Source organism: Mustelus asterias, chromosome 12 (assembly GCF_964213995.1).
Source record: "Mustelus asterias chromosome 12, sMusAst1.hap1.1, whole genome shotgun sequence".
In the NCBI taxonomy this organism is placed as follows: domain Eukaryota; kingdom Metazoa; phylum Chordata; class Chondrichthyes; order Carcharhiniformes; family Triakidae; genus Mustelus; species Mustelus asterias.
In genome coordinates this window covers 6536720-6553027 of record NC_135812.1, presented here as the reverse complement: position 1 = coordinate 6553027, position 16308 = coordinate 6536720, and the positions used below count along the sequence as shown (strand labels likewise).

The 16308-nt window shown below is 42.6% G+C and overlaps 1 protein-coding gene across 3 annotated transcripts in view; it reads left to right on the top strand.

The window, feature by feature from the left end:
- The window catches only part of vmp1 (vacuole membrane protein 1), a 158008-nt gene that overhangs the window by 68791 nt on the left and 72909 nt on the right, over nt 1–16308 (top strand). For all 3 annotated transcript variants that reach the window (XM_078224649.1, XM_078224648.1, XM_078224650.1), the window contains exon 7: nt 8759–8923. In XM_078224649.1, coding sequence (XP_078080775.1) covers nt 8759–8923 — 165 coding nt within the window. The remainder of the gene's footprint in view (nt 1–8758; nt 8924–16308) is intronic.

Here is a 16308-nt window from a genome sequence, read left to right as displayed (position 1 = left end):
CCTTCCAGAGCCCAGTGAATGCTTTTGAATTAAGTGTAGCTTTAACTCCCCAAACAAAGCCGCTTTCTGGGCTACATTTCTATGCAAGCAACGTTGACACCTTAGGTGGGATATTCCAACCGCACTCGCCCCAAGACCGGAAAATCCCACCCAAGGTCAACAGACCGTTGCATGGTCCGCCCCCGCCCACTATGATTCCCATGGCAGGCAGGACAGGAAAATTCCGCCCCTTGTCTCCAATTCTCCAGATAAGTAAGCCCACCTGTTTTATATCCTTTTAGCTGTTAACCCCTTAAGTCAATATGGCCCTAACCATTTTAAGTGAAATAGTCTTAAAGCTGCTTTGGTTGCATTTATCCCATTTTCTACTGTTAACGTTAACATTCCAAAACTAAAAATTATCTCTAAAGCATTACCATAAACAAGGTATTTATAACATTAGCAAAATATAGAATAAACTCCTTCTACTTGAGGAGTGAGGCGGACCAGGAGACATCACAGGGGCCATTTCGCGGGCTTTCCGCTGTGCACCATGGCCTCCACGTATCTTCGGAACCAAGTTTCTTTTTAGCGTAATCAGCTCTGCGCTGGAAATAGGCGCCACAGAGCTTAGTACAATATGGAAATCACAATTTCCATCCAATTAGTGGGTCTGGGACTGAGGTTTTCGGGTACCCCTAACATGCCCCTCCACCCCCTCCCCCCACTGCGCCCGATTTAATCGTGCTCCCCACTAACGGGGAACAGGTGGTCCCACCCCGCTGGAGGGAAGAGAATTGAATTAATGTGTTATGTTTTGCAGTTTTCCATTGCGCAAGGACCTTTCCAGAATACAGAATTTTGGAATACATAACAACCAATGCATCTGCTATCTCTGCAGCCTCAACTTTTAAGATTGTAGTATGCTGGCCATTAGGTCCAAGGGACCTGTCATCCTGTGGTCCCATTTGTTTTCCTATGTGTAGTGTTGCCCTTGCTGTCAGACTGCAACTCTAGCAACTTGCTATGCAACACACTTTTAAACCTTTTAGGTGTATGAACAAGTCAACTAATGGCTAATGTCATTAGATGTCTGGCTATAGGCTACAGCAAAATCTGACTCTTAAATCAGGCCAACAAGTTCTATTATGATATGGGGTTTATGCTGCTTAATGGGAGCACTGATTTTAAAATTTACTTTTAAAAAAATTTATTAGTGTCACAAGTAGGCTTTGCAATGAAGTTACTGTGAAAATTGCCTTTACTGGTATATAAATGATCAATGAGACTGACCCACAAAGATCAAAATCGCAGGTATCCCTGACTTGAGACCATTATAGCTGGTCTATTGAAAACGCCTCATCCAGTATTCCAAATTATATTTAAATCCAGGTTCATCCCATTACATTTTTAGTGCTCTAAGGGTAATATTTTTAAGAGCTTGGTTAAGGCTTTTCATAAAAATGACTTTTTTTGCAAATGTTAACTTTTTAATATTCAACAGCTGCAAATGACCCCACCGTGTGGGACCGACATCATGAAACCCAGATGTGAACTCTGTTAAGACTGTTGTCTCGATACTTATTTCAATACTTCACTCAGACACATTCATTTTAAAAAAATCTTTGTTGCGCATCACATCATTACAATAAAATGGAGACGTAATTGAGACTGGTTTCTGATCCATGATTGAGAGCTACTTTGTTGAGTTTTAGTCTAGTTCAATTGTGGTTGGTACTTTATCTCTAGTTAGATTAATCTTTCTGTTCTCAGTTGACTGGGTGGGTGCTGCTCTTTGCAGCTGTAGAAATTTGTTGACCACAGGAATATGTACAGAATGAGTCACGGTATGTGGGAAGAGGGGCCTAATACTCATTGCAGAAGAGCAGTTACAGTCCTTTTGTTTTTTTGTAAGAAGTTGCTTTCCCCAATTTCCCTTAAAGCTGCAATTGTTCTCCTTCCTTCTCTCCGAGGAATGAAATGGTTCTTCCTGAAGTCTGGAAAGTCTTTTGAGGTTTTTCTGTAAAAATCCAACCCTGGTTGCAATAAAGTTCGACAAGCATGGAAGTGTGTTGAAGACCATGATGGGGAATTTTGTAAATCGAGATGACAGCTGAAGTATTTTCCCTTTGTAATCTGCTTTTGACACCTCGCAGTACTGTGGCGCATGACCTCTCAATTCGAGATACGTCTCCAACATGTTATAAAATATTTGAAATTTTCAATGAGAAATGTGATGTCTTTCAGATGAGTAGCAGTTTTGTTCATCAAAGGACATGGCTGTCTATGATTAAAAATAAAGTTTGAGTTTTGGTGAAATTGCAAAACTTACAAGTTGTTTGGGTCTGAAGTTGTATTCAAGAAAAACCTGTGAAATTTCCCACTGGAGTCTTCAGTACACATTCGTGCTTGCCTAACTTTACTGCAATCAGAGTTGGATTTTTTACAGAGGGTAAAGCTCAAAAGTTTGAATTTTTAAAAAAAATCCAGACTTTGGGAAGAGCCATTTCACCCTTCTGGGAGGTGGAACATGGAGGAAAAGAACAATTGTAGCTTTAGGGGAATCGGGGAAGGCAACATCCTCTATCAGAAAGATGAAAGAATGAAGAAAATTAATGACTAATGGGTAGGAGTGGGAGAAGAAACAGATAAAACAAAATACTGATTTCAACACATCCATTTCATTCTAACCCATGGACCCAAAGCCCTTGGATTGCTCAATCATTGAAATTCATAAACAATGGAATAGATCATGTTGGATCATGTGGCGCTTTTCATGCACTTTTGTTTTGTGAAATTGGATCCTCTCTAGTACATTTGGTCTTCCCTTCCAGCAGCCCCCTCAACTCTACTTCAGCTTAAGTGAAGAAACCCAGATGTTGAAAGAATTGTTTTTAAAAGAAATGAAAAATATAGTGATACAATTTCTGTCAAACTGCAAAATAGTTGAGCGTTTAAACCCTGAATACTGTGTTGTGAACGGAGTTAAGCTCCTGCCAATGATTTGATGGTAAACCACAAAACATGTGGCTTGTTTTGTTTATAATGTTTCCATAGTGCAAATATAAGAGAAATATGATTGTCCATCTGTTATAAATTAGAGTCGACTGCCTCTTGCGTGTACTTCATTTATACCCAAGGATTAGTGAGCTCCTGAGCCAATTTTGTAACAATTGAATGTGGTATGCTGGCTGTTTTCACTTTGATCCGTTGAAGAAATTACCAAGGGGTCAACGGTGCTGGTAATCTTGGATTCTGGATCACCAACTCTTGATGTATTTCACAATGAACTACTATAAGCTTTTAGAAATTGCCTCTGGTGCTGTGCAAATTTACTTCAGAGGAACCTGATAATGTGCTACCCTGAAAACGTTGGCTGGGACTTGCAAGGATTTAGGTCTCGTGTCTCAAACCTTAATATTTTGTGAGAAGCTGTGAATGATTTTCAATCTGAGGTTTGGTGCCCTTTATTTCCGTTCTGTCAAATCTATTCTGTTGAGTGGTACTAATGTGACCGTGTTCGTAAATGTTAAGCAAAGACTTTGAACAGGAGAAACAAATAAACTTTTTAATAAGTTGCTCATCAAATAACAATAGAATACAGGGAGACATTATTAAACTTGGAATTGGTCTGAATGAATTTCAACATAAATGTGAAGTGGTACGTTTTGATATGGCAAATAAGCAAAACACATATTACTTGGATAATATTCTAAGAGGATAGAGGAAAAAAATCACTAAAAGTAGGCCTTTTTCTAAAAGAAAATCAAGCCATGCACTCAGGGCTGGATTTTTGCAACATTTGGAGAGCCTCTCCGTCATTGTAAAAATGGCAGAAGAGACACAAATCTCGAAGTCCTGAGCACATCACCCACCAGTTTTGTGGGGGCAAGAATGAGCCAATGTGTATTCCGTGGAGGCAAACCCCCCCCCGGTGTCCATTCAAGTGTGATTTTGGTGCGAGAGGTGTCTAAAACCAAACATGTACAGATTTGACCTGGTAAAAGCAGGTCTGAACTTTGTGGATTTATTTGAATAGCCAGGGTATCCTTTTGGAGATGTGAGGTATCCTTTCAGGTATGGTTCTGATGCAGTCAGGTGCCCTTTGGGATTGCTATAGGTAGGTATGAATAAGTGTAAAAAGGTGCACAACCTCATTGGAACTGTCAAAAACAATTGTCAAAGGTGTCAAGACGAATTGCCAAGCGGAGTTGTCAAAAACAGCTCTCAAAAATGTTGAGATGAAGCCGTTAAGGCATTTAAAACTCCTGCCCTTTAACTTTTTGAATAAAACTGTTTGGCGTCTTGAAGAAAATTATTGTTTTGTATGGCATTTCACTCCATCTATTGATATAAGCCTTGGGGTTACCATTAATGGATTAGAAATCATAGAAACCCGACAGTACAGAAAGAGGCCATTCGGCTCATCAAGTCTGCACCGACCACAATCCCACCCAGGCCCTACTCTCATATCCCTACATATTTTACCCACTAATCCTCTAACCTACGCATCTCAGGACACTAAGGGCAATTTTTAGCATGGCCAATCAACCTAACCTGCACATCTTTGGACATTAGTGCTGCATGACTGATTTCATAGCTGTCCATTATCACAGTTCAATGCCTGTCGTTTCATTATTTGATTGACAGCTTCATGTGTTTAGGGACTCTTTGAAGTGGGGCTATGAATTCGAATGCTTGTTTTTATAATCGTGCAATTAAATGAAATGTTTGTTATAAGGGTTAATGTAGTTGAAGGACTGTAAATGTAGTGAATAGGTTTTTATGAAGGGGAGTAATTTTAAAAAAAAACATTTGCAATAGGCACTTGGAACTTTACTTAATCTCATCATGAATTCTGAGGTCTTCCCAAGGTGGATACTAGGTAGGTTGGCGTGATAGGTATCAGGGCAAATGGTGCTTGTGGGGGCATGGATTGGCATGAGTTGGCACTAAGTTGTCATAAGTGCTATAATGGGCTATGGGGTGGGTGCAAGGTTGGAATGGAGCATATGGCCATGGAAGGATGGACAAAAGAGCATGGCTGGAATTTTCTGGCCATTCACGTCAGCAGGATTCTCTGGTCCCGTTGCAGTGAACGGAGATTTGCCTGAGCGCTAAATTTTCTGTCCTTGCTTGCAGTGGCAGGGTGTGAATGGCTGGAAAATACTGTAAAGGAGGGTCAGCCTAGTTTCGGTGCTCAAGCCCTGAATTGGGTTTGAACATTGTTTTCTGCATGAAAGACAAAAGTACTAAACTGAACCAAACTAATAAGATTGTAAACATTTGGCATTAAAACGGTTTTTTTTTGTCAGATGAACAAAAAAGGGGGCTATTAGATTCAATACCTGGGGCTTGGTTTGTTGATATAGGTTTCTACAGTTGGTAAAAATAAGAAACTTGCAACACTGATACATTACTGTTCCCTATTACATATATTGCTTCTGTAGATGATCTATAGTTCTTTCAACAAGCTGCAGTTCAGAAGTTTAACTACGTTTTTCCACAGAAACAACTTGTCATGTATAATCTTCAGACTGGTTCCAGACACAAGTATAAGAGCCATGAGTACTTTGGAACTGTCCTTGATGAGAAAAAATGTTTGTCTTTTGAAAATTGCCAATAAATGATCTAACAAATCTAAAATGTAAATATTGGTTACATTTATTTTCCAAAAAGGGGAAAATGTGGGACTTCTGCCATTGTGATGACTGGGTTGTCCAGAGGAAAATTTTAAGCCGGGAATTGATGTGGTTGACCGCTGTTCGTATGCTGATGCCTGCCCTCTGTGGCAGACAGTTTTGATACTTGGTTGAAGAGACTGGGCAAGAACTAAAATGTTTTAAATACCTTGGGGGCGGGGGCGGGGGGGGGGGGGTGGGGGGAATTATTCTAAACCATATACAAAAATTTAATAGGGATTGATAGAGAAGAAAAATTCTTTAAATTAGATTGTCTTGCACTTCATCTGGACCCTATTTTAGAAATGATATTATTAAACTAGGAAGAGTGCAGAAAAGATTTACTAGGAAGCTACCGGGACTTGATGGTTTGAGTTATAAGGAGAGGCTGGATAGACTAGGACTTTTTCTCTGGAGCGTAGAAGGCTGAGGGGAAATCTTATAGAGATCTATAAAATAATGAGGGGCACAGATCAGCTAGGTAGTCAATATCTTTTCCCAAAGGTAGGGGAGTCTAAAACGAGAGGGCATAGGTTTACGGTGAGAGGGGAGAGATACAAAAGTGTCCAGAGGGGCAATTTTTTCACAGTGGGTGGTGAGTGTCTGGAACAAGCTGCCAGAGGTTGGTAGAGGCGGGTACGATTTTGTCTTTTAAAAAGCATTTAGACAGTTACATGGGTAAGATGGGTATAGAGGGATATGGGCCAAATGCGGGCAATTGGGATTAGCTTAGGGGCTTAAAAAAAAAGGACAGTGTGGACAAGTTGGGCCCAAGGGCCTGTTTCCATGCTGTAAACCTCTATGACTGTATTCAGATTGAGAACGATTGAACAGATTAGGCTGTGAAATTGGTTCATGCAGAAAAGTGACCGAAGATGGCTTGCTCTTTTTTTTAATCTCCCCATCTCTAGGTGTGTGTAGGGAAGCGCGATACATGGAATTATGCCAACTCCATTAAATAATATGGCTAAAATAAAGGACTCCCTTTGTGGTTACTGCTTGTGACCGAACATCCAAGCAACTTGACTTTTTTGTTGGAGGGGGTGACAATTAAGTTGTCACTTTTGTTTTGGCAGCCCATCTCTGAGCTTCCCCAAAGCCACTTTGAACACCATCTTTTTAGTCTGAAGAATAATTGCGCAGTTTAGTCACTGTTCTGCATAAAACGAGGAACCAAACTCTAAATTGAAATGACCATATTTATGACTGCATATGCCTAGTCACTACATACATGAAGGACTGGCATAACGTCAGCAATCTATCCAGTACAACTTGAAGGCGTTCACCTTGAAATTTTGACATTATGCTCTATCACCTTGCATCACTGATGCTAATCGCAACTCGATGAGAATAGTGAACTGAACTCTGAAGAATGGTTTTTTAAAAACTCGCCTTTAATGCAGCCAATCTTGGGAAAACTGGTAGCTTTGTCTTTGGTACTACTGGTTGCATGATACTTGTGTGTTGGGAGTAAGTAGCATTAGTACAAATGAAAGCGGATTATATTTCTCCCAAAATGTTTTTATAATGGTTTTATGGCAATGCTTAATGCTACATAGTTATAGGCTTGTGAAATGCCTTTTTACGATTTTTATTTTGTCTTGTTTCTTTTCAACTTTGATCTTGTTCAAAAAACTGGAATCCCAGTAGAGCTGGACAATTCCTGTGCTGGGTAATGTTAAAAGTTGATCCCGCATCACCCATTCCCTCTTCCCTTTGCTCAAAAAAAGATCATGAATGAATTGGCTTTCCCAAACTTGACTCAGTTTATTACAGTTTTCTGAAACAGAGATTACCAGCGCAAACCCCACTATACAGACTTGTGCACCTACTTTAGGTTGACAACCTGTAGAGTTTTTGAAATGTGTGCATAAAAAGGCCAGCATCACTTACAATACTGAATTCAGGCAAAGATGAGAAATCCTTGTTAGGGACAGCATACACATTTAAAGTTTTAGTGTTTCTAATAACTACTAGGTTTTTGAGTCTTGTCTGATAATGTACTAATCAATGCATTTGCAATTTTCAGTTCCCTCAAATGTGTAGCCATTATGTCTGCTTTGCCAACTTGGCAGTACTTCTTTCTTGAGTCAAATGTTCTAGGTACAAGTCTCATTCCAACAATTTGAGCGCATAATCTCGGCTGGGAGGTGTTATATATACAGATGTCCCATCTGTTGGATGAGACACACTGAGGTCCCGTCTGCTTATTCAAGTGGATAAAAAGGATGCCATGGTGTTGTTTGATGTGGAGACTGTTCTTTGAATATGTTGGCCAACATTCCTCTTTTAGCTAATACTGCCAAAGCACATTTTCTAGTTATTCATTGACTATTTGTTTATGGATCACATGCTGAAATTGACTACTTCATATGCTTAATGATGACTGAAATACCCAAAAAAAAGATTTTGGATGTTCTTGGGATATAAGGTGTGAGATAAGTGGAAGTTTGTTTATTCTTGCTCTTTTACAGCTTCCTCCAAAAATAGCCATTTATTTAGTGGTTGCTTTTTCATAAGTACAGTTCAAAGTAATTGCCAAAAAAGGAGAGGGGGTTCCCCACATATTGCAGCTCATTTATAACTATGCATTGAGTACAACAAGCCAAGCAGTAAATCATTCACCAAGAACCTATATTTTTGCAGAATGATTTATTTGTTAAAAAAATGCTGCTGCCGCAAGGAGGAAACTTGGCAATGAATATAGTCGTGTTTGCTGAGCGTTTGAGGAAAAAGTACATATAATCAAGGATCATTATAGGCCTGGTTTTATATAATAGGAATGAATGCGAGAGGGGTTTCATGCACTCACTTTCTCAACATTATGCAGCTTCGGTTAGGAATGAATGCTCTCTGTTTTCCTTTTCCCCTCCCCTCTATCATTCTGCTCACAGCGATGATGGCCCAACTGAGATCAGAAACTCGCCGGAGGAAAAAGATCCCTTTTGGGGTTGAAAATCTAACCATTCCAGCAGGGGGATTGGTTTTCTTAAAGAAGGAGATTGTTGAGATTCAGCAGGTTGTAGAATTTCTGAAAGTAATGGATTGAAGATCTGTTCTTGAGTAACAAAACTTTATTTCTTGTGCATTATCTTCAGGGTCCACATATCGCTTCAGTGACATTGGCTGCTTATGAATGTAACTCTGTGAATTTCCCAGAGCCTCCGTACCCAGATAAAATCATTTGTCCTGATGAGAAGTTGGAAGAGACAATCTCTCTATGGGCCATTATCTCCAAAGTCAGGCTGGAGGCCTGCATGTGGGTAAGACATCCAGCATCTAAATTACTTGTCAATATCATTTGCATCTGTGAGTGTGATGTTAAAAACACGTACATGGCTTTAACATTGAAGAATTTTCTACACAGTCCCTTATGTTTTCTCCCTTTTATATGTGCAGTAAAGTCGAAGACGACTTCTTGTGGCTTCAAGTAATAATTGATTTACCAACAATAATAAATGTAGAAAAAAAAGAGTCTGAAGGAACTGCAATACACTTCTACTGTCTTCTCTTGGCTCCAACTGAGGTTCCTCCCCATTCCAGGACTTGAGCCCCTAGTCCCGATTGGCACGACTTCCTGCGTGGCCCCTCCATAGGGACCGGCCTGATCGCGTAAAATCATAGAAACCTTACAGTGCAGAAGGAGGCCATTCGGCCCATCGAGTCTGCACCGACCACAATCCCACCCAGGCCCTACCCCCACATATTTACCCGCTAATCCCTCTAACCTACGCATCTTAGGATTCTAAGGGGCAATTTTTAACCTGGCCAATCAACCTAACCCGCGCATCTTTGGACTGTGGGAGGAAACCGGAGCACCCGGAGGAAACCCACGCAGACACGAGGAGAATGTGCAAACTCCACACAGACAGTGACCCGAGCCGGGAATCGAACCCGGGACCCTGGAGCTGTGAAGCAGCAGTGCTAACCACTGCGCTACCGTGCCGCCCGTAAAGGGACCACATTACCACAATATTCAGTTTAATCTCAGCTGAAGTTGTGATCAAGGCATTATAAGTGTGTTCTATACCCTGAATAAGGAACTAGAAGATTGGCCAGACTCCTGCCATGCTATTCAGCAAGCCCTGATAGTAAAGTCTGCATGTGTGAATCTGTTGAAAACTGGATCAGACTTGTCTTGTGGTCAAACACTCCCTCCCTAAGCTCAAACACTAAGAATGGCCCCTTGGATGAGGTACTCTAGAAAAGGCTAGGAAGAGAAGAGAAAACTGTAATAAAAAGGTGAAAATGGAAAAAAAATTACCATTACCTCTGTCATTGTGAACTACACCTCAACCAATAGCATCAACTTCCAGTACGTGTCTAAGTGAGCAATCTTTGAGTATGAATTTAAACATTTAACCATAGTGGCTGCCACAACTGAGGCTGTTTCTGTCCATGTGTATGCATTTTGTTCCTCTTACTCAGGGAAGATATAAATTTTGCTGATTTTTTTTTTCTTTCCTGTTTGGCTTGGAATGATATTTAATGCCCTCAGCTTCACTGAGATTAATTAGCTCTGCACAGACTGTAAATCGAACTTGGAGCTGTCTTTTCTATATGGTTCAGCAGCACGTATAGTGCAAATACCCACTTCTAAAGCAGGAGCTTAGAATTTAACACTCTTCCTATTTATATCAGACGCTGGCAGGCAAAAGAAAGATGAGATTAGCTGAAAGCAACTTTAGGGTTACCCTGCGCCAGAAATCTAACTTGATGTTGACATTGACTCTTTTTGTTCATGTCCAAATGAATACATTTGGAATTGAGTTTGATTCCTTGATCCCGTGTGATTTAACCTTTTGTACCAACCTACCACGAGGGACCTTGTCAAGTGCTTTACAAAAGCCCATGTAGACAACATCTACAGCCCTTCCCTCGTCAATTATTTTTGTCACTTCCTCAAAAATCTCAATCAACTTAGTAAGACATGACCTTCATACAAAACCATGTTGTCTGTCGCTAATAAGACCATTCAGTTCCAAACGTGTATAGATCCTATCCTTCAGAATCTTCTCCAACAATTTCACTATCACTGACGTCAAGCTCACTGGCCTATAATTACCCAGGTTATCCTTGCTACCCTTCTTAAATAATGGGACAAAACTGGCTATCCTCCATCCTCTGGGACCTCACCTGTGGCCAATGAGGAAACAAAGATTTCTGTTAGAGGTTCAGCAATTTCCTCGCTTGTCTCCCTCAGTAATCTGGGATAGATGCCATGTGACCCTGGGGATTTGTCGACCTTGATGCTTTTTAATACACCTAACACTTCCTCCCTCGTAATGGTGACTTGCTCTAAAGGGTTTACATACCCCTACAAGACACCATCAATCAACATGTCCCTCTCCTTTTGTGAATATCGATGCAAAGTGCTCATTAAGGATCTCACCTACTTCCTTTGGTTCTGCGCATAATTTCCCTCCTTTGTCTTTGAGTGGACCAATTCTTTCCCTACTACCCTCTTGTTCCTAACATATATATAAAATGCCTTTGGATTCTCAATCTGCTTGTCAAGGACATTTTGTGACTCTTGCCCTCGTATCTCCCTGTTTGAGTTATTTTCTACTTTCTCTGTATTCTTCAAGTGTTTCGTCTGTTTTTAGTTGCCTAGATCTTCTGTATGCATCCTTTTTCTTTTTAACTAAACTCGCTATTTCCTTGGTCATCCAAGGTTCCCGAATCCTGTCTTTCCTGTCCTTCCTTTTCACAGGCACATGACTCTCCTGCACTCCGATCAACTGCTCCTTACAAGACTTCCACATGCCAGATGTGGATCTATCCTCAAATGGCCTCTCCCAAACAACAGCCTCCAAATCCTGCCTAATCCAGCTGTAGTTAGCCTTTCCCCAGTTTAGCACCCTAACCCTAGGACAACACTTGTCCTTTTCCATGAGTATCTGAAAACTTACGGAATTGTGTTCACTGTTCGCCACGTGTTCCCCCACTGCAATTTTGATGACTGGCCGGGCTCATTCCCTAGTACCAGGTCCAGTATAGCCCCCTCTCTAGTCGGATGATTTACATCTTGTTCCAAAAAACCTGCCTGGGCACACTTAACAAATTCCTCACCGTCCGGGCCCCTAGCCCTAAGTCCAGTCAATATGAGGAAATTTAAAATCCCCCACCACAATAACCCTTTTATTTCTACATCTGTCCAAAATCTGCTTACATATTCGTTCTTCAACTTCCCATGGGCTGTTGGGAGACCTGTAGTACACCCCCATCATAGTGACTGCCCCTTCCTGTTTCTGAGCTGTACCCACAGTGCCTCATTACATGACTCTTCCAAGGTGTCCTCACTCTGTACGGCTGTAATATGTTCCCTAACCAGTATTGCAACTCCCCCATCTCTCTCTTGCCTTCCCCACTGTCTCGCCTAAAATATTTATATCCTGGAACATTTAGCTGCCAGTCCTGTCTCTTTTTTAACCAAGTCTCTGTTACCGTAACCACATCCAAGTTCCGCGCATGAATCAAGAGTCTAAGTTTATCTGTCTTACCTGTTATATTCCTTGCATTGAAGCAGATGCACTCCAGACCTCCAGGCTCACTAAGTTTGACCTCCCCCAGCCTGCTTTTTCTCTTAGTTAGCCTGGCCTAGGTCCCATGCTCATCCCCAGTCTCTACACTTGCTGACCTACTCTTCTGATTCCTACCCCCCCTGCCACACTAGTTTAAATCCACTCGAACCTTACTGGCACACCTTCCAGCCATGATTTTGGTACCCGTCCAGTTCAGGTGTAACCTGTTTTTCTTGTACAGGCCCTACCTTCCCTGGAAGACATCCCAATGATCCAAAAATCTGAAGCCCTCCCTCCTGCACCAGTTCTTTAACTACATGTTTAGCTGCACTATCTCCCTGTTCCTAGCCTCACTAGCATGTGGCATGGGGAGTAATCCTGAGATTACTACCCTCGAGATCCTGCTTTTTAATCTTCTACCTAACTCCTTAAATTGCTGTTGCAGGACCCCTCTACTCATGTCGTTTGTACCAATGTGGACAATGACATCTGTTCGATTTCCCTCCCGTTTTAGGATGTTTTGTACCTGTTCAGAGACATCCAGGACCCTGGCACCAGGGAGGAAAACTATCATCCTGGAGTCCATTTTCCACAGAAGTACCTATCTGTGCCCTTAACTATTGAATCCCCTACCAGTCTTGCTATGCTTTGCAGCCCCCTATCTGTGCAGCAAGGCTAGCTGTGGTCCCTTCGCTCTGGCCACTGCTGTTGCTGTCCCCTGATGGACCTCACTCCTCATCAGTATCCAAAATAGCATACTTGTTAGAGAGGGGGACAGCCAGAGGATCCTGCACTGACTGCCTAGCCCATCTGGCGGTCACCCATCTGTCTTCCTGCACCTTGGGTGTGACCACATCTCTGTAGCTATTATCTATAACAATTTCCATTAATTCTATGCTCCTCGGTGCTTCCAGCTGCTGCTCTAACCGATCCATACGTTCGGTAAGCATCTGCAACTGGATGCACTTTCCACAGATATAGTCCCCAGGGACATCTGAATTACAGAATACTACAGTGCAAAAGAGGCACTTCGGCCCATCGAGTCTGCATCGACGCATGGAATTCTCTGACTTGCCCACCTAATCCCACTTGCCAGCACTTGGCCCATAGCCTTGAATGTTATGGTGTGCCAAGTACTCATCCAGGTACTTTTAAAGGGTGTGAGGCATCCCACCTCCACCACCCTCCCAGGCATCGCATTCCACCCTCTGAGTAAAAAGGTTTTTTCTCAAATCCCCCCAAACTTCCCACCCCTCACTTTTAACTTGTGTCCCCTTGTAACTGACCCTTCAACTAAGGGGAACAGATGCTCCCTATCCACCCTGTCCATGCCCCTCATAATCTTGTACACCTCAATCAGGTCGCCCCTCAGTCTTCTCTGCTCCAACAAAAACAACCCAAGCCTACCCAACCTCTCTTCATAACTTAAATGTTCCATCCCAGGCAGCATCCTGGTGAACCTTCTCTGCACCCCCTCCAGTGCGTTCACGTCCTTCCTATAATGTGGCGACCAGAACTGCACACACTACTCCAGCTGTGACCGTATCAAAGTTCTATACAACTGGAGGGACAGGTAGTATTGAGGAAGCAGGGGGACTGCAGAAGGACTTGGACAGGTTAGGAGAGTGGGCAAAGTGGCAGATGGAATACAATGTGGAAAAGTGTGAGGTTATGCACTTTGGAAGGAGGAATGGAAGCATAGACTATTTTCTAAATGGGGAAATGCTTAGGAAATCAGAAACAAAGGGACTTGGAGTCCTTGTTCAAGATTCTCTTAAGATTAATGTGCCGGTTCAGTCAGTAGTTAGGAAGGCAAATGCAATGTTAGCGTTCATTTCGAGAGGGCTAGAATACAAGAGTAGGGATGTATTTCTGAGGCTGTTATAAGGCTCTGGTCAGATCCCATGTGGAGTATTGTGAGCAGTTTTGGGCCCCGTTTCTAAGGAAGGACGTACTGGCCTTGGAAAGGGTCTCGAGGAGGGTGATCCCTGGAACGAAGAGCTTGTCACATGAGGAATGATTGAGGACTCTGGGTGTGTACTTGTTGGAGGATGAGGGGGGATCTTATTGAAACTTCACAGGGCGGCACGGTAGCACAGTGGTTACTTCACAGGGCGGCACGGTAGCACAGTGGTTAGCACTGCTGCTTCACAGCTCCAGGGTCCCGGGTTCGATTCCCGGCTCGGGTCACTGTCTGTGTGGAGTTTGCACATTCTCCTCGTGTCTGCGTGGGTTTCCTCCGGGTGCTCCGGTTTCCTCCCACTGTCCAAAGATGTGCGGGTTAGGTTGATTGGCCAGGTTAAAAAAAAAAAAAAAATTGCCCCTTAGAGTCCTGGGATGTGTAGGTTAGAGGGATTAGCGGATAACAATATGTGGGGGTAGGGCCTGGGTGGGATTGTGGTCGGTGCAGACTCGATGGGCCGAATGGCCTCCTTCTGCACTGTAGGGATTCTATGATACTGCGAGGCCTGAGTGGAGGTGAAGAGGATGTTTCCACGAGTAGGAAAAACTAGAACCAGAGGGCACAACCTCAGGCTAAAGGGATGATCCTTTAAAACAGAGATGAGGAGGAATTTCTTCAGCCAGAGAGTGGTGAATCTGTGGAACTCTTTGCCGCAGAGGCCAGGTCATCGAGTGTCTTTAAGACAGAGATAGATAGGTTCTTGATTAATAAGGGGATCAGGAGTTATGGGGAAAAGGCAGGAGAATGCGGATGAGAAAAATACCAGCCATGATTGAATGGCGGAGCGGACTCGATGGGCCGAGTGGCCTAATTCTGCTCCTATGTCTTATGGTCTTAACTCCATCATGATCTCTCTGCTTTTGTAATCTATACCTCGATTGATAAAGGCGAGTGTGCCATATGTCTTTTTCACCACCTGATTTACCTGCCTTTCTGCCTTCAGAGATCTATGGACAAACATGCCAAGGTTCCTTTGTTCTTTGGAACTTCCCAGTGTCAGACCTTTCATGGTATACTTCCTTGTCAAATTACTCCTTCCAAAGTGGATCACCTCTCACTTTTCAGGGTTAAATTCCACCTGCCACTTATCTGCCCATTTGACCATCTTGTCTACATCTTGCTGTAACCCAAGACAATCAGCCTCACTGTTAACCACCCGGCCAATCTTTGTGTCATCGGCAAACTTACAACCCCTCCAATTGACATCTGTCTCCTTCTATTGGAGATTAAAAGTTAAATACGATTTGATTTGATTTATTATTGTCACATCTATTAGTAAACGGTGAAAAGTATTGTTTCTTGCACGCTATACAGACAAAGCATACCATTCATAGAGAAGGAAACGAGAGAGTGCAGAATGTAGTGTTACAGCCATAACTAGGGTGCAGAGAAAGATCAACTTAATGCGAGGAAGGTCCATTCAAATGTCTAATGGCAGCAGGGAAGAAGCTGTTCTTGAGTCGGTTGGCACATGACCTCAGACTTTTGTATCTTTTTCCCGACGGAAGAAGGTGGAAGAGAGAATGTCCGGGGTGCGTGGGTCCTTAATTATGCTGGCTGCTTTGCCGAGGCAGTGGAAAGTATAGACAGTCAATGGATGGGAGGACTTAAAAACTATTTAGGCACTTAAGAATTACTGCTGCTGCTGCTCTCACGAATAGGACCCTACAATTGGTGCACAGGTTGGTATAAATTTTAAGTTTAGCTTGCTACCCTCTAGGAAGTGTGAAAATAAAATAAAACTCTCACCTTAAAATGTAGCTCAGATTCTACTCTTGTGAACCTGAGAGAGAATGGGCTAAGGATGTGGGTCACTTGACTTATAAAGAGCCAATCTTTTTAAAATCTGATGTCGGCAGGAAGTAATCCTGAAGGTTCTCCCAGTGCTGCTGAAAATGAGGTGCCGATTCAGATCTCATAGAATCATAGAACCCTACAGTGCAGAAAGAGGCCATTCGGCCCATCGAGTCTGCACCGACCACAATCCCACCCAGGCCCTACCCCCATATCCCTACATATTTTACCCGCTAATCCCTCTAACCTACGCAAATCAGGACACTAAGGGGCAATTTTAGCATGGTCAATCAACCTAACCCGCACATCTTTGTGGGAGGAAACCGGAGCACCCAGAGGAAACCCACGCAGACATGAGGAGAATGTG